The sequence below is a fragment of the Acinonyx jubatus genome, chromosome D4, assembly GCF_027475565.1.
Source record: "Acinonyx jubatus isolate Ajub_Pintada_27869175 chromosome D4, VMU_Ajub_asm_v1.0, whole genome shotgun sequence".
In the NCBI taxonomy this organism is placed as follows: domain Eukaryota; kingdom Metazoa; phylum Chordata; class Mammalia; order Carnivora; family Felidae; genus Acinonyx; species Acinonyx jubatus.
Window position 1 is genome coordinate 2,855,698 of NC_069391.1, and position 16,726 is coordinate 2,872,423.

General features: G+C 67.6%; 1 protein-coding gene across 2 annotated transcripts in view; it reads left to right on the top strand.

Annotated features, from left to right (window-relative positions):
• The first annotated feature begins 1,722 nt into the window (after positions 1–1,722).
• Positions 1,723–16,726, top strand: part of RXRA (retinoid X receptor alpha) — a 90,856-nt gene continuing 75,852 nt past the window's right edge. Inside the window, exon 1 of one of the 2 annotated variants that reach the window (XM_053204422.1) lies at positions 1,723–1,864. In XM_053204422.1, the coding sequence (XP_053060397.1) occupies positions 1,837–1,864 (28 nt within the window). In that variant the 5' untranslated portion in view covers positions 1,723–1,836. Of the gene's footprint in view, positions 1,865–10,733; positions 11,659–16,726 lie in introns of those variants that run through there. The other variant, XM_027051819.2, reaches the window with a different exon arrangement.

Below are 16,726 nucleotides of genomic sequence, written 5' to 3' on the forward strand. Positions count from 1 at the left end.
TCTGCTCCTTCTGGGAACTTTCCCTGTGTGCTTGCCTGCCCCCGGCCCTGGCAGGAGGAAGTGAGTTTTTGAAGCTGTGTCCCAGGCAGTGAGGAGGGTGTGAAGACAGTGGCTGAAGGCCACAGTTTAACAGGCCGAGGCTGAAGGGAAGGCAGGGAGCTGTGCAGGTTGGGGGGCGGGGGGCGGTTACAGGTACAGGTGGGGGGCTCAAGGGCCAGCAAAGGGGAGGCTTTCTGCAGCAGGGGAGTGTGGATCAAGCAGGAGCCAGGGGGACAGGACCAGCCGGGGGGGGGGGGTTCTGCTGTGGGGGGTAGCTCTCCAACAGTGTTTGTCCCCCACCCCCCACCATCCTCCTGCCCCAAGTGGAATGAGAGCCTCCCTCCTGGACAGGCCCAAATGGCCCTCCAGAGACCCAGCTCCTGACCGTCAGGTGGGAGGTGGGTCCTGTTACTCCCCATTTCACAGAGGGGAAGGTAAAGCCCAGCAGGGTCTCAAGGCTTGTTCAGGGGCGCACCAGGCAAGATCTCCGTTTCCTTGTCAGGGCTGGGGTCTCTCTGGGCAGCAAGGCCTTCCACATCCAGTCATCATCTCCCTCCACATCAGGCCAGGGCGGCCCCAGGACCACCGCGCACAGCCAGCGTGGCTTCGGTAAGCCCCTCCACCTCCCGGAGCCTGGGTGGGTCTCCACGGGAAAGATCCTGGAGCAGTGCTCCAGGCTCCTGGGGGCTGGTGGGGAGGGGGCGCCCCTGGGCTGCATGTGCTGAGGGAGGGTCGCCCCATGCAGGTAACTCATGCACCCCAAGTCCTGCTGCCAGGCGGTCCCGGTCTCAGGGCCAGCGTGCTTCCTTCCGTTTTTAAACAAATCACAAATTTAAAAGTCAGGGTAGGGAAGTGGCCACCGGCCTCAAAGTCAGCGCCCAACTCACGGCAGCTCCTCCCCAGCCCGGTGCTTCTAAAGAAGGGTCCCCGAAGTCCGGCCAGCGTGCAGGGAGCGCGAGCCCCGGCCTGGCCCGGCTGCCCGGTGGGGCCGGCCGCGGGGCATGGCAGAGGGTACCCGGGGACCGCGGCTTTCCATGGGCGTGAAAGTGGGGGCCGGCCAGAGGACGCGTCCAGAAACTGGAGGACTCCCTGGCGGAGGCCTAGCCCGTGCGCCCGCTGGAGCTCGGGCCACCGCCAGCCTCAGTTTCCCCACGTGGCGGCGGGCGGGGGCAGCGCGCGGCGCAGCCGGCCGCTTTGTGTGGCCGCCCAGACAATGGCCGGGCCGCCTAGGGCTCCGCCGCCCGCCCGCCTCCCCCCTCCGCGCGGAGGGCTGGGGACAGCGGGGAGGGAACCCCGCGCGCGCGCGCGCGCGCCCGCCCCTCCCCCGCCGCCCCCGCGCGGCTCCCGGGCGGCCCGGCCGCGGCCAACTCGCAAGTTTGCGCGGCGCCCGCTCCGCGCTCGCGGCCCGGCGCGCGCGGGGGCGGGGGGCGCGGGGTCCGCGGGGGGGCGCGCGCCGGGCGGGGGCGGCCGGGCCGGGCGGGGCGGCGGCGGCGGCGCTGCGCCGAGTCCGCGCCCGTCGCGGGCCCCCCGCCGCCCCCCCGCCGGCGCCGCCGCGGTCGGAGCGGAGCGGGCGCGGGCGCGCGCGCGGCGGGGGCGCGGGCGCGGGCGCGCGGCGGCGGCGCGCAGCTCAAGTAGTTTACATTGTTGGGCGACTTTTGCAACAACTCGCCGCGCCGCGGCCTCCGCGCGCCGCCGCCGCCCCGCCGCCGCCGGCTCCCGCCGCCCGGGCCCGGCCGGCCGCGCCGGGGGCCGCCGCGCTCGCCCGCCGTCCCGCCGCCGGCCGCGGTCGCCGCCGACATGGACACCAAACATTTCCTGCCGCTCGGTGAGTGCTCGCGGGGCCGGGCCGGCGGGGCGGCGGGGCGCGTTCCCGGCCGCTCGGCCCCGCGCCCCCCTCCGCGCGGCCCTGGCCGAGTTGTTGGGGCGCCGGCCCGGGGCGGGCGGCCGGGCAACTTTTCCCGGGCCGGCCGGGGCGGGGGGCGCGGGCGCCGGGCCGCCACTCGGTCTCGGGGCGGGAGCGGGCAGCGGGCCGGCGGCGGGGCGAAGAGGGGGGCGGCGGGCGGCTGGGGAAGGGGGTCCCGCCCCGGTTCCCCCCCCCCATGCCCCCCACTCCCCGGGCTACGCCGGTCCGCCCGCGGCCCCGGGCGCGCAGCTCCAGCCGGGCTGCGCAGGGGCCGGGCCGGGGCGGGCGGAGCAACTTGTGCGCTCCCAGCCTGCGGCCGCCCTGGCACCGGGACGGCCTGTGCGCCGCCGCCCGGGCTGCCGAGGCCAGCAGGCCGCCGGCCCTGGAACGCGCGGGACCCCTCCTCCCCCGGAGCAGGGCGCGGGTGGGCAGGGTCAACGAGGGGGCCTTAGCACCGGGAGCCTCAGACCCGGGAAGGCCCCATTCCAGAAATGGGGCCCCTCACTCTGGCTCACCCGGCTGCCGTGCGGGGCGCTCTCCGGGGGAGGGGGGGGGCTGGCCCTGCACTTGGGGGGAGGACACCCCTGAGGCGCGGAGGCTCAGTTTTCCTGTCCTCCTGCTGCCATCCCGCCCAGCGGCTTCCCTACCCCAGACCGTCCCCCCACCCCGACTCCAGGCCCTGACCCACGTAGCAGGAGGAAGGGGCTTGGCCAGGCGTCTCCCCCCTACCCCCCCCCCCCCCCCGCGGCCGCTGCCCTCCCTGGGGTTTGGGAGCCAGTGAGAGGCAGGGAAGGGGGGAGGGGGTGGGGAGACTTTATGAACGAGCGCCGGGAAGGATATTAATTTGGTGGTGGGGCCGGCAGCCAGGCTGTGAGGCTGGGTGAAGGATCTGTGCTGAATGGAAATTCAAACAGCTGATTATGAATGAAACCCCTCGGTCAGTCGTCCCTCCTGCCTGCCCGCCCCCCTGTAGCCTGGGGCGCAGTTTGGCCACCAGGTTGGCAGCCAGAACCGGGCACAGCTGTGGGAACGTTTGCTGAGACTGGGAGGTGGCGGGGAGCCAGCAGGTGCCCCCCAACCCCGGGTGTCAGGGTGAGGATTTGAGCACCCCAGCCGCCCGCCCCCCCCCCCCCCCACCTCACAAACAGGGCACGCTGCAGGGACACTGGGATACGGGTGGTCAGATCTGGGAACACCCCCTCTCTGCCTCTAAGGTGATGACTTCTGCAGGCGCCAAGCTCCTCCCAGAGCCCCCAGGGGTGGGCACTCCTGCCCATTTTGCAGACTGGCTTTGAGAAACTGAGGCCACAGGATACAAAGTGGTAGATTTTGGATCCGCACCCCTAGGTGGGTGCCTGCGTGTGGGGACGAGAAAAGAAAGCTAAGTGTGGGGTGGCGGGGCCCCGTGCGGGCCGACAGTGGCTCCGTTTCCCCCCGTGAAAGCTTTGCGCGCTCGCACGCACACAGAGCTAGGCTCTCCCGGAGGGTCCTTTCTGGAACAAGAATGCTCCGCTCTGTCTTGGCTCCCCGCCCCCGACGTGGCAGGGCCCTGGCTGGGTACTGGGAGCAGGAAAGGTCTGGGTCTCTGACGTCCTGGGAGGGTCCTGGGACTTGACATGTGCAGGGCCCAGGTCGCAGGATTGCCGTGCTGGAGTCCCCCCGAAGAGGCGAGGTCCTGCCTCTGAGCCCTGGCCCCGGGAACCTGGACGGGTTCCTCAGAGACTCAGGCTTCGCCTCCACCAGGCTGGTGGCCTGCCCAGCAGTCCCAGCCCCAGGCTTGAGTGGAGAGTCCTGGGCTCTGATGACATTTTATTTGTTTTCTGAGCTGTGGCCTGCTCTGAAGTGTAGTGGGGTTGAAGGCCCGTTGGAGCAGCTACTTGCCCAGGCTCTTTTGTAAACACGGCCTGATCCCTCCTGGGGGTGAGTTTCAGAAGGCCCCGCGCACTCGTCCGGGGCCCGGCTGGCACCCTAGGTCAGCCCTGCGCTGCTGGGAAGGCTGACCCACCTGCCTCTTTCACGTGTCGGGCCCTGGGCAGAGAGGGCCTCTCCAGGCTTGGCGGGTCTGGGCACTTGGCCGTCACCTCCCTGGGTGTCCCCCAGCTACTGCCCGCTGAGCTCCCTGGTGAGGGCAGGGACGAGCCCAACGTACAGATACTGGTGCTGGTAAGTGGCCCAGGGCAGCCCCTGCTTCCTGCCCCTGCCCCTCGGTGCCCCCCACACCCATGGAGGAGGCCTGCATTGGCACCCACCCGGGCGGTGGGCTAGAAGGCCGGGCCTGCACAGGCGGCCAGAGGTCTCAGGCCTGGCCAGACCCTGCTGGGCTGGTAGTGGCTCACTTGCCTGGGGGGATGGGGCAGCCAGTAGCAGAGTGATAGGCCCCCCCCGGCCATCCTCTGGGGGACTCTCAGGGACCCGAGTGAGCTGGGAGCCCTGGTGAGGGGCTTCTGGTAACATCAGGGCCCCGAGGGACCCAAAATAGAGCACATTCCGGGGCCTCCCGAAATAACAGGGTCACATGACTCTTGGGAGGCTGGGCTTGGAGTCCGGGCTTGGAGTCCGGCCTGCTGAGGCAGTTCTGTCTAGGCCTGGGCACTGCTGACTGTTGGGGCGTTTGTTTTGGTAAACTCCGGAGGGGGCTCTGTTTGTTGACAGAAGAAGTGTCAGGGCGAGAAAAACAGCCCTCGGTGCGGCCTGACCGTGGCCGAGGCCTTGCGGCCTGCGTACTTGCCTGCGTCTAGCTGCCGTGCCTGGGCCCGGCGTGCACCCCTGACCCCCTGTGCCCAGACGTGGGTGGAATGGGCTGGCCCCAGGAAGGGCCGTGCTGGGAGCGCCGTCGGCCGGGAGCTAGGGTTAGGCAGGGTTGAGCCAGTAGACTTGCTCACACAGGGGCGGCTGCTGGGGAGTTTGGGTAGTGCTTTCAGCTGTGCGTGTCCTTCAGGGCCTGCGGGGGACTGAACCTCCTCCGGGAAGCCCTCTACCTGCTCTCCCCGGCCCCCACCTCACTCCCTCTGTTTCCTCTCCTGGGAGGGAGGAGGGGGGGCTGTGGGACTGTGCGGGCACAGAGTGGGTGATGGGGCGGGGCCGGGTGCCCATGCCAGGGGCTTGGGCGTCAGGAGAGTGGCCCCGCGGTGATTCCAGGCGGGCCAGACTTGGGCAGCACAGAGGTGGCGTGGGGTGGGGGGTCCTAAAAGCCTCTAAAGGCCCAGACCCCGTGGAGCCTCCCCCAGAGTTCTAGCATCTTGGGCCCCGTGGCTCTTGCCACCACGGTGTGTTTCAGGGCCGTGGTCTCGAGTGGCGAGGGAGGCCCGTCCTCTGGAAGGGGCTCCTGGGCCCAGCTCAGCTGCTCCCCACTAGACGCAGAGCAGGGGCCACTGAGCCGGCCCAGTCTGGGCGCCGTCATCGGGCTGAGGCTTTGTAAGCCTAGACCTGCTCCTTTCCTTCTCCACTGGCTCCAAGTGTGTCTTCCGTTGTGGGCTTTGGTGGCTGGGGCTTTGAGGTGTCCATTCCCGTGGGAGCTGGCCACCGGTGGTGCTGGGGATGGGGAAGGGGTCCGGGCCCTCAAACCCTGTGTGTGTGGACTGTGCCTGGGCGGCTGGTGGGCTGGTGCCCCTTTGGGGATCCCCTTCCAGACCTTTGTGCGGATACTCTTAAGCGTGTTGATTTGAGGGATGCTTTGGGAGGGGGGGGTGGGGAGAACTGGTCCCGCCTGTACATTCCGTCCTCTGTGCAGCCCTGCCCGCGACATTTATGTTCTGTGCCATGCAGTTCCAGCCCTCTCCCCTCCCTCTCCTCCTCCCCCTCCTATCACACCACTCTGTCACTTGCTCCCCGCGCCTGCTCTCTCTGGAACGACCCGACCGTCCCTGGGGGTGGGAGGGACCAGGAGCAGCACCTTCGTGGGGGTCCGTGTCCTGTTGCTGGGCTGGTGGTCACGCGCCAGGGGTCCGGTCCTCTCTTTGCCGTGTGTGTGCGTGGCTGTCTGTCTTTCAAGCCTCAGCACGCATCTGTAAAATGGACGCGGGTACTGGGGAAGGCAGCCCGTTTCGTCCTGACGGCCCCTCTTCGACGGTGAGGTCTGTGGCCAAGGGCTCCCCGGGACTTCTGCCTGGGTCAGGGCGGGCCCGGGCCTGGAGAGCTGGATCACACAGGACCCCGGAGCAGAGACCACGGCCGGTGCTGTCAAGTGCAGGCAGCAGACGCGGAAGGGAGGGCCGCCCCCGGCCTCCGTGAGTTGAGTGAGCACTGTGGCCCCTCTGCCGGGCGCCTTCACCCCCGGCCCTCTCCTGGAGGCCCCCAGCAGGCGGGTGGGGCAGCGGACACGCGGGCACCCCTCCCCGTCCTCCCATCCTGGCGCGAGGCATTCTGAGGCTCACGGTTGTGCCCGGGGCCGCACGCACGGGGAGATCGCACCCTGGAGTTACAAAGCAGTTATGGTGCTTGGCAGTTGAGTGAGCGCGAAATGGGGCAGAAAGCAGCTAGATGAGATTGGCGCGGCTTGGGGGGGGGGGGGGCACACGAGCGTGCAGGGCCTGGATGTGTGCACGCTCACGCTCACATTCTCCCTGTCAGATGGCTCTGGCCCTCGCAGCTGGGCCCTGCCCGGTGCTCCACCAGGAGGTGTTACGTGTCCCTGAGATCTGTGTCCCCGCATCCCTACATCTCTGGGTCTCTGTGCCCCTGGGTGAGCGAGGGGGCCGCTGGGGGCCTGATTTCCTCATCTCCAGAAGCCAGACGGGCCTCCGTGGTCCCTGCCCACCCCGTTTGTCTAAACCTCTCCCAAGTTCTGGGCCCTGGGCTGCCCCTTTCGAGGGTGCTGATGGCTCCAGTCTTTGGGCACCTGCTGTGTACTTGGGACTTGATTTTCAGGACCTCATGGAGGCTGCAAGGAGGCAGGCCCACTGAGCACATGGGGAAATTGAGCTCTCCCATGAGGGCTGATGTGGCCTTTGCTGGGCCTCTGGGTCAGGACCGTTCCCCAGGATTGGGAGTGCTGTTCCCTCAGGCCTCTTGACCGTCAGGTAGCATTTTCAGAAGATGCTTGCGTCCTGGGGCCCGGATCTGTGCCCCGACTGGGCTGCCTAGGAGCTCTGTTACGGATCTTGGGCCCACAGGTGAATGCGTGCTCTGTTCTGTGGGACTTGGGGGAGGACTGAAACTTCACTATGTCCCTTCTGTCCCCTTGTACCCACTGAAGGCTCTCTGGGCAACAGAGACCCCCCGACCCTCATCCAGGGTTGTCCTTGGCTGGAGGTGGGGCAGGATAGGGGCTGTTGATGGGCCAGAAAGCTGTGGGTGGGGTCGGCAGCCAGAGGCACAGCCTGAGGACCCCTGTGGCCCGGTGCCCGCCTCCTCACCCCGCCAGGACTGAGCTGTCCAGGAACAAATTCCTGAGGGAACTGCATGGTGATCGCTGGGCTAGAATGGCCACACAGGGCCTCCGGGGCAGGGCGGGGCCTTGCTTGTCTCTGTGATCACCATTGCCCGCGCACACACTCACACGCATAAAGTACGCGTGCACGGAGACGCATGTGCACACACGCACACACGAGCGCACACACACAAACACGGGCATGTGCACACACGCGTATGAACCCCCGTGTGCACGCATGCCTGCGCACACACAAACACACACGTATACACGCACAGGTGCGTACCCACAGATGCACACTTGCACACACCCGCCAACACGCGTTTATATGCACACGTGCACACGCACACACACACGCGCTCACTCAAGTGCAGGCACACGTGCACACGCCGGGCCTTGCCGGCCTATCCTAACAAAGCCTCCACGAGCTTTTCCTTAGGGGGACCCAGGCCTGCTGGCTGGCCTCGGTCCGCACGGCACCTGGGGTATACCTGCTGGGTGCTGGCCTGTCCTGCCGTCCCACCGGGGTGGGCCTGAGGAGCAGAGGGCAGGCAGAGTTTCCTGTTGGAGCTGGTCCCTGTCGTGAGTCTGGAGGAGAGGCGGCCTTGCAACAGGTGGCAAGGGGAGGGGACTCCAGGTGGCAGGGACAGCCCAGACAAAGGCCCGAGGCCAGTCCTCCAGGCCTGCGTGGCTGCAGCTGGGAGACATGGTGGCTTGTGAAAGGAGATGGCATGTCGCGTGTCCCGGCGAGGGCCTGGGATGCAGGTAGGTGTGTGGGGGCCCGGGGCCACGGGGCACCATGGGCATGGTGATGTTTGCAGCTGGAATTAGGCGTCCAGCTCTGTGCAGAGGGTGGGCCGGAGGCAGGCCGGGGCTGGAAGGAGGAGGGGTCCCAGGTGGGCCTGGAACCTGACGTGGCAGGTGTGGGCTGCTGACCTTGCCCTGGCCGGGCCGCCCCGAGTAGCAGCCTCCTGAGGGTCAGGCCAGGCCTCTGGGCTGGCTGCGGGTCTCTCTGCCTTCCCCTGGTCATGGGGTTGGGAGAGTGGTTGTCTCCCTCCCCGCCCCTGCTCCCCTCCTTCCGGGCCCTGGGGCCCTTGGCCCGTCCTTCAGGGGCAGTGCTCTCCAGCCTGTGCTCCCTGCCCCACGTGAACTGAGATGTCCCAGGGCCTGGGGTGCTAGTGGGGCTCTGGGAAAGAGGATGAGACACTAGGGTGGTCAAGAGGGCTCAAGCCCAGTCCCGGAAAAGGAGTCAGGCCCAGGGTACCCGATCAAGTTGAGGGGATGGGGTGACCATGGCGGGCAGGTGGCCGGGCCTCGTGGGGTCAGAGCAGGTACCCGAGGGCCATGTTGGGACTGGCCTTGGGGCCGAGGAATGGGACACTGGGAGGCTTTTATGGGGCTGGAGCCCCTGGGGCCTCAGTGTGAGGCATTACCTCCAGGTCCCCTCCTGAGATGTTCACAATTGGCCCTTGGCTCTGAGTTCCTGAGGACTCTACCTCTGCTAGCTGGGGCTGGGGGTGAAAAGGGGAACCCTTGGTGTGAGACCCTGCTCCTGGGGTGACTGAGGGCCTGGCCCTAGCCTCTCTGTACCTCCATGGGCCCATCTGAGCAGCGGTGGTTTCCAGCCGTGCCTCGGTTTCCCTGAGGTGCTTGGGGCGCAGTGCTGGTGGCGATGGGCCTCAGGAGAGGGGAGACAAGAGAAGGGGAGCGCGCGTTGGGCCTGGGCCAGGCGGCGTGTAAATCCTGCAGCGCAGCGGATAAACCCGTGGAGTTCAAAGCCGGGCCCGGGTGCGGCCGCCCGGCTGTAATGAGGTTACTGATTCAACAGGCTTCCTGGTGCTGCGGCCCAGAACCGAGGGAGGCTGGGAAGCCCCGGGGAGGGATCTAAGTATCCCGTAATTGACCAATTTAGCTTAAGTGTCCGCACCGGCCCCGGGCAGAGGTCAGGCGGTGACAGCCCAGGTGGCCCGAGTCGCCGCGCTCGCGGGCTCCCGATGGACGGCCGCCTCGTCCGAAGCTCTGGGGAGTAGGGGCGCGTCAGGCCTGGCTGGTGCTGTGCCCCCCCGCCTGGACACCCCCCGCCCCCCGCGCTGTCTGTGGCGTCTGCCCTAAAGTCGCGTCCTCAGCCGTGGCCTTCTGGAGGCCCGCGTGTTGCCCCAGCCTGAGCCGGTTTGTGCGCAGAGTGCAGTGCGGCGTGCTGGGCGCTCGGGCCCCGCCGTCGGGTCCCCGGCCCTCGGCCCTGCCGTTCCCCCGTGCCCATCGCGGGGTCATCGTGCTGCCTCGTGGGGACCCGGGAGGGTGAGCCGGCTCGGTGCGCACGGGGGACTAGAGGCCGCCTGCTGTGGGCTCCTGACGTGCTGGCCGCCCACCCCGCCTTCCGTGGTCCCCGAGGCTTCCTGAGAGCAGGGCCCTTTCAGGCGTGTGCAGTCACGCGGCCCCTGGCACGGGGGTCCAGGCAGCGCCCGGCTGATTCAGGACCAGGACGGAGAAGACCCCGCGACTGACTGTCGGTGGCAGCTGGATTCCCATGCTGTGCGGGCCGCACCCAGTGTCCTGGCGAGGGGCTGGGGGGGGGGGGTGGGTCCGGCCCCCGCTCTCCAGTGAACCCAGGCCTCGTGCCTGCGGGACCCGCTTTACTACTGGTTGGTGGCCCCTCAGAGGCAGGGCCAGCCACGGGCAGCGTTGGCCAGTGACCGTCGAGGTGACAGCGGTGGCCGCCGTGGGGGCCACGTCCTGAGCCGTGTTCCCACTCAGCCGTGTCCGTGGACGGGCCCGTGCGTGGGGGCTGTTTCGTCTGTATTCTGCAGTGGAGGTTTCAGGCTCGGGAAGGTTGGCCCCGAAGGCTAACTCTGGGGTCTGAGGCGAGGCGGGTGTCCTTCCCTGGGACGGTTGGTGCCCACCTGGTACCCCCTGTGGCTTGGCTTTGTCCAGAACAATTTGGGGTGCTCCCGGCGGAGGCTGTGGCTGCCGCTCTTGGGAGGGGCGCTGGGTGGGGGGCGTCCCTGGAGCCCCCTTGTCTCAGCCTGCTCGGGTGGGCGGCTGGTCGCCCACCCCTGCCTCCTCGGGGCCCAAGAGCCGCTTCCTGCAGAGGTGCGGCGCAGGGCTGGGGTGGGCGGTGCCGTGCTCCCCGAACAGGCTTGCTGCATGCCTGGGCAGGCGCCTTCTTCCTTCTTGGCCTCGGTTTCCCTGGGCTTCTCTGGCTGCCGGAGGCTTCTGCCCTTCCCTCCTGGCACCTTGGCCTTGTTCCCGTAAGCTCGTGGCCGTCTGATTGGGGCGTCACAGCTGTGGACCAGCTTCTCCGGAACTGGCTCTGTGCCCTCCCTGGGCCGAGGGGGACGGGCCCCGGGCTGGGGGTGGGCTGCCCGTGTGCTGGGAAGCGTGGGCTCTGAGCTGGCTAGGGGTGGGGCTCTGGTTCTGAGCTGGGAGAGTTAGGGCAAAACACTTCGGGGTGAGCTGCTCGTAATGGGGAAATGGTGAGCCTTAGGAATGGCTGGGCATCGTAGGGGGCGGCGGGGGCATGCTGTCACCACCCGAGGCCAAGCCAGGCTCTTCTTGGGCTCTGACCTCCCCTGCCTGGAACACTCCATGGCTCCCCATTGCCCCCAGCATGGAGGCCAGGCCTCTGCTCAGTGTCGCGTGGCTCCGTAGCCTCTCCGGCCTCATGAAGCACCACTCTCCTTCCTCGCCTTCTCGTGTTTGTAGCTTGCTGGCGAAGGCCGTCCTGTGTGAGGAGTGAGTGCCAGCTCTGAGGTGGGGGCTGTGTGGCCCTGGGTTGGCAGATTTGCCTGTCTGGCCTTCAGTTTCCTCACCTGTAAACCGCCTGGGGAGGCTTCACGGAAAAGGTATTGTTGTAGTTGGGTTTTGAGGCACAAATAGGAGTTTGCTGGGTAGGCTTGGGAAGGGAGTCCAGGTAGAGAGAAGGGGTGGACTCTCCCTGGGGATTTCTGGCTCCAGCCAAGGGTGTGGGGAGGGGATGCCCGTGTGGACGGGCATTCTCCCTGGAGAACTTCGGAAGGATCTGACTGCGTGGCCGGGCCGCTGCGGCTTGCCCCTTGCTGGCTGGGTTACAGGTCTGTCTGTGCTGGTGAGGAACTATGGGAGCATTGGTTTGGGGGTGGAGGGGTTGGTCAGCTGGTCTGGGAATAATTAACCCTGTGAGGAGTCAAGGGTGGCGGTAGGCCTGGCTCTCACCTGGTGGACCCCGTTCCGGCTGTAGGCAGCCCCTCGGAGCTGGTTGCCCGCTGGCCTCATGTCCCCTCTGCCTCCAGGCCCTGACATGTCCCTGTCTGGAGCATGACCCACGCTGGCCCACCGCGTGTTACACCAGCTCAGAGCTCTGGTTCCTGGGGTGAGTGGCTGTTGCCGCGCCCCTCTCCGGGTGGAGGTGCCGGGGGTCCCTTCCCCACCCCGCCTGGCCGTCCCCGTATCCCTGGTCCGCCTCCGCGGTGCCCCCTGCTGCACGCCTGCCCCTTCCCCCGTGGCAGCTAGGTGTCATTTCCCAGGGGCCTCCTGCGTGAGCGCTGCCTGGAAGAGAAAACCGATGGGGCCAGAGTCCACGCGAGGTGGCTCACCCCACCCCTGCTCCTGGACTTTCTGCCTAGGACCAAGGTCGGGAGGAGGGCTGGGAGGTGGGGACCACGGGCATTGGGTGCGTGACCCCTGGGGCAGGGCAGTGCTGGCTTTGGCCTTCCTGGGCCCAAACGGGGGGTCAGCCAGGGGAGGGCAGCCGGGACCTCCCTCTCCCTCCTGTCTCGGGGACACAAGGTCAGGGTACCAGCCCTCCTGACCTGCGGGGCCCGCCTGCCCCCAAGGCTGGGACCCCAGGGAGCCTCACCCCTGAGAGGCTGACCCCTCGAGACCGGGGGCCCCGGGGGACGGGTGGCCCGCCTGCCTGTCCCGTTCCGGCTCTGCCACGTGAACTCTGTGACAGGGAGCACGTTACTTCCTCCCTCTTTATCTGGGTTTCCTCGTTTGTCAAATGGAAGGAAGGATGTTGGGGCCGGAGGTGGGAAGTGTGGCGGCTGGCGGCTGCTCCCGGCCGGGACCCTTGGCAGCCGTGCTGCCTGGGAGCGGCTCTGCCCCCCGCGGGTCCCCGGCACGCGGAGCGTCCCTCCTCATCCGTGGGGTGGCTTCTGGTCCCGTTTGCGGCCGAAGCCACGGTGCCAGGCGCTGCCCGGCCTTGCGAAATGTTTGTTGATTGAATTAGTGCTTCCCGCAGGTGCCTCCCCTGCCCTCTGCCCTTCAGAGAGGTGGTGGGGGGAGGCTGCCCCTCACGAAGTTGACTTTCACAATTGCTGCTGTGGCGCGAATCACTCTTTTTCCGGGGTCTGCTGGCTGTCGAGGGAGGGGGGTCCCGTTGTGTGTAGCCTGGGAGGGGGGCAGGGAGAGGCCGGACAGTGGGCCAGGCCCCTGCCCTGGAGGGTCCCCCGGGCGCCCTCGAGGGAGCCTGCGGCCGTGTGCGTTCCTGCCCACGGGGCGAGCCCCCCGGTGGACCCCCGTGGATGCCAGCCGCTGCCCGCTGCCGGGGAGATCTTGGGTCTCCCGTGGGCCCAGATGCGCAGATGCATGTGGGGAAGGCCCCTCAGCCCCACATGACTGGCCGTGTCGGGACCTGGTTCCTTCCTCTGCTGCTCGGCACGTCTTGTTGAAACTGGGTCGTGGGGGGTGGGGGGGGGGGAGGGGATTAAGGCCTGGCCAAGAGGTCCGGAGCAAATCTCTCGCCTGCCTGCTGTTCTTGTCTGTTCGTCTGACTGGCTGTGTGTCCGTGGACATCTGGCCCTGCTGGGGAGGCAGAGTTGAGTGAGGCCCATCCCCCGATGGGGTCAGAGAACAGGGAGGGACCCAGTGCTGCCAGTCGACAGCGGGCCACCTTGGGCCCGATGTTTAAAGCCTTTCAGGGCCTCGGTTTTCTTGTCTGCAAAGTGGGGCTGATGGTGTGTCAGGGCAGGTCGCCTGGAGTGAGAGTGGAGCTGATGTGATCCCTGCTCTCCTTCTGGGGAAGGAGATGGTGTGAGTGTGGTAGGAAGAGGTACCGAGGGCAGGCGGGGCACAGAAGTGTTACCAGCCTGCCCTGGTGTTTGGTGGGTTGGGCCCTGTGAGTTGGGTCGTGAGGGATGAATAGGAGTTCACCTGCGAGAGGTCGGTTTCTGAATCTTCAGACGTGCACGCGAGCTTTTGTTTTGTCAGGGGCCACCCCAGAGCGCCTGTGTGGCTACAGCCAAGCGGAGCGGGGGGAGCTGGCATCAGAGGGCACGGGGGAGGCTCTGCGTCCTCTGCCTCCAGGGACTTGGAGCCAGGGGAGGCTCCTGGGCCAGGGAGGGCGGCATCTGGCCTGTGCTTCCTAGGAGGCTCTGCCGCTGTGTGAGGAGCGGGGCCGGAGCGCAGGGCCGGGGAGCCTAGCCAGGCGGCCGTGGTCTCGGGGCTCTTGGCCCGAGTGCCTGAAAGAATGATGTGCCTTTTACCAGACGAGGAGAGCGGTAGAGGGGGCAGGTCTGGGGGCGGTCGGGTTGTTGGCCGGGGAGGTGTTCTGACCCCCGGGAGAGGTCAGGCAGTGGCTGTGTGGGCGGAGCATGCGCCTTGGCCTCGCGGCCTGGTTTGCGTCCCAGCTTAGTGTCCACACCTGCATGCAGGGCTCACGCTAGCTCCAGGGCGCCTGAGGGTTGTAGCAGACGGGGCGCTGCAGGCCCATTGGGGAGCACAGCCTCTCCTGGTGACCCTCCTCGGGCTGGAGGGGTGGGCGGGTCTGCGGGCCTGGCCCTCCGCCCGGAACCCACCACCGCCAGGCGGGTGATGCCTGCCGACTGCCTCTGGCTGCGTCCGGTGGAATTCAGAGAACAGGCCACGGCCGTCAGGAGTTAGGGCTGAGTCCTCCCAGCATGGGACCGCGGGCAGCGCTCGCTCCAGGTTGACCGGCCCCCAGCCCCGGCGGTATCCCTGGCCCCTCCGACCAGCCCCAGGGTCACAGGGCGAGGTCACGTCTCCTTACGCCTTCGCTGGCTGCAAGTCTTGGGAGAGGCGTGCCCTCCCGAGTGCCCTCCCTGCCCACGGCCCGTCCCTGAGACCTATCTGCTCGTGGGCAGTGACTGTGTGTCCTGCACTGGGCCCGAGTGGGGGAGGGGCGGCTCCGGAGCCCACGCTGACCCTGGACATGGCCGATAAGCCGCAGAGCTTCTTATCGGAGGGGCCGGCCAGTGTCCCTCACCCCCTTGGCCATCACTACGGTCCTGCATGGAGGTCAGGCCCTGTGCCCCGTTCAGCCCGGTGGGAGGGGGGCAGGGGCCGGGCAGATCATGGCCTTGGGGTAGCGATCAGACCTCGTGGGGACCTGGGGGTGTCTCAGGGACCCCAGAGCAAGGAGGTGGTCTGGCCTGGGCCTGGGCCTCCCTGCCCTGCTGAGTTTCCGTCTCTCGGTGTCCGCCCCCCCCCCCCCCCCCCCCAGTTTCAGAGAACAAGGTGACTGCTGTCACCACTGCTGTCCCCCTGGCTGCCTGGACCACGCTTGGTGCTTGGTGGCCCACACCAGCCAGCACCTGGGACCGCAAGCTGGGATCTGGGTCCCCAGCCCACGTGCCTGGGGCCGGTGGGCTGCTGGCGTCTCCGGCCCCAGGCTTGGCCACGGGGCCCAGGGTCTACCTCTCGTCCTCTGCTCCCAGCCATGGGGGCTCCTACCCCACACTTTCCGGCAGGTGCTGAGGGGCTGTCGGCTGGAGGGTGCTGGGCAGAAAGGCCGGGATTGGGTGGAGGGCACGTTGCCCACCGCTCCGTCTTTCTTCCCCACCCCCACCCTTGGGGACCCCGTCCTTCCCAGACTCTCTCCTCAGGGACTCGGAGGCAGAGCCACACGGGGCAGGGGGTCCTGGCAGGGTCACCCCTGTCTGGAGTCAGGGCGCGCTGCACGCGTGTGTTCGAGAACGTGTGAGTGCGTGAGCCCGTAGGAGTGTGCGTGCCTGAGTGTGCACGTGTGTGTGTGTCCCGTGTGCCCTCTGCCCCTACCTCCTGCCGGCTGGGCTGCACACGGGCTCGCCCCCGCCCTGTGGGCTGGCTCCCTCGGCGAGGGCTGACAGGTGTCTGCCGGGAGGCCGGGCGGGCGTGAGCCAGGCGGGGGCTGGCGGGCGGCTGAGCTGCGCGAAGACCTGGGGTTTACTGGTGGAGGCCAGAGGATGGAGAGGGTCGGAAGCAGAGGTGTGTTCTGGGAAGCTGGCAGACCGTCGCAGGGAGGGCGCTTTGGGGCCGGCTGACGCTGGGTGAGGCTGGGCATGTCCCCGTTAGACTTCCCTGGCCAGTCCCCCCCGGAGCCTACGTTAGTTCCCCCCGGGAGGGGGCTGTGAGCGTCAGATCCAGTGGTGGCCCGCGAGGGCTCCTGGGAGTAACGGGGGCTGCTGGGGCCCGCCCGTGGCGCATGCCCACTGCCGCGGTCCCAGGCTGTGGCAAGCATCGCTGGCCGGGGGCTGCCCTCAGAGCCCCTTTGAGCTCCCGCCTTGGCACCCTCGACCAGTCGGTGAGCACTGACCCAGCGGATGCCTTACTGAATGGAGCCAGTAGGGGAGGGTCCTCACAGAGCTGAGGAGGGGGAGGGGGCCGCATGCATGAGCTGTGCCTCGGCCCAGGTGGACCCTCCTTGCTCTCTGGCTGGGTGTCTCAGCTCCAGGATCCGCTCAGGGCGAGCCAGTCCTGCAGGTAGGGTCAGTCATGCTCACTTTAGTATGAACGAGCCTAGTGCCCATCCTGGACGGGCCCAGTAGGAAAGGATAGGAAGGCAGGTTTCCTCCGATTGTTCCGTGAGGACGTTTAGGTCCGATTGCCCCGTCCGTGGTGAGCTGGTGCAAGCCGGGAGCCAGGTTCAATGTCTTACTCTAGCCGGCGCTCTTATTTTCTGACTGCCCCCCTGGGGCAGTGGGGTGAGCGAGCCGATGGGGAACCGGCAGAGGGGAACACACCTGGGGGAGAACCTGGCGGAGAGGCGTGTGGGGTACCAGGAACCTTGCATGTTGTGCCTTTCTCGGCACCCAGGAGGTGGGTTTGTACCCCACGGGTGACAAGGGGGGCTCGGCTCCTTGCCCAGGGCCACCCGGCTGGTTGGTGGCAGAGCTGGGGTTTGAACGGGGTTCTCGGGATTCCTCTTTGAGGCACGTCTTGGTGGCAGCTGGAGGCTGGGGGAGACATTCCTCGTCTGGGAGGGGCCCGGTTGCTGAGCCCGCCTGCCTGCCCGGTGGGGCCGTAGATGCCTTGTTTCCTACACAAACAGCCGGGGCCGGCTGGAGCAATTTTATTTTTTATTTCCTATTTTTACTTCCCCGTTGGCTCTTTTTAGCAGCTCTGGGTCAGATAGGCCCCCGCCCTCCAGGCTCCACCCGGCTTCCTGGCCCGGGCCTGGGGCCTCAGAGAAGATGAGTGTGTGTGGCTCCGGGTGGGGGGAG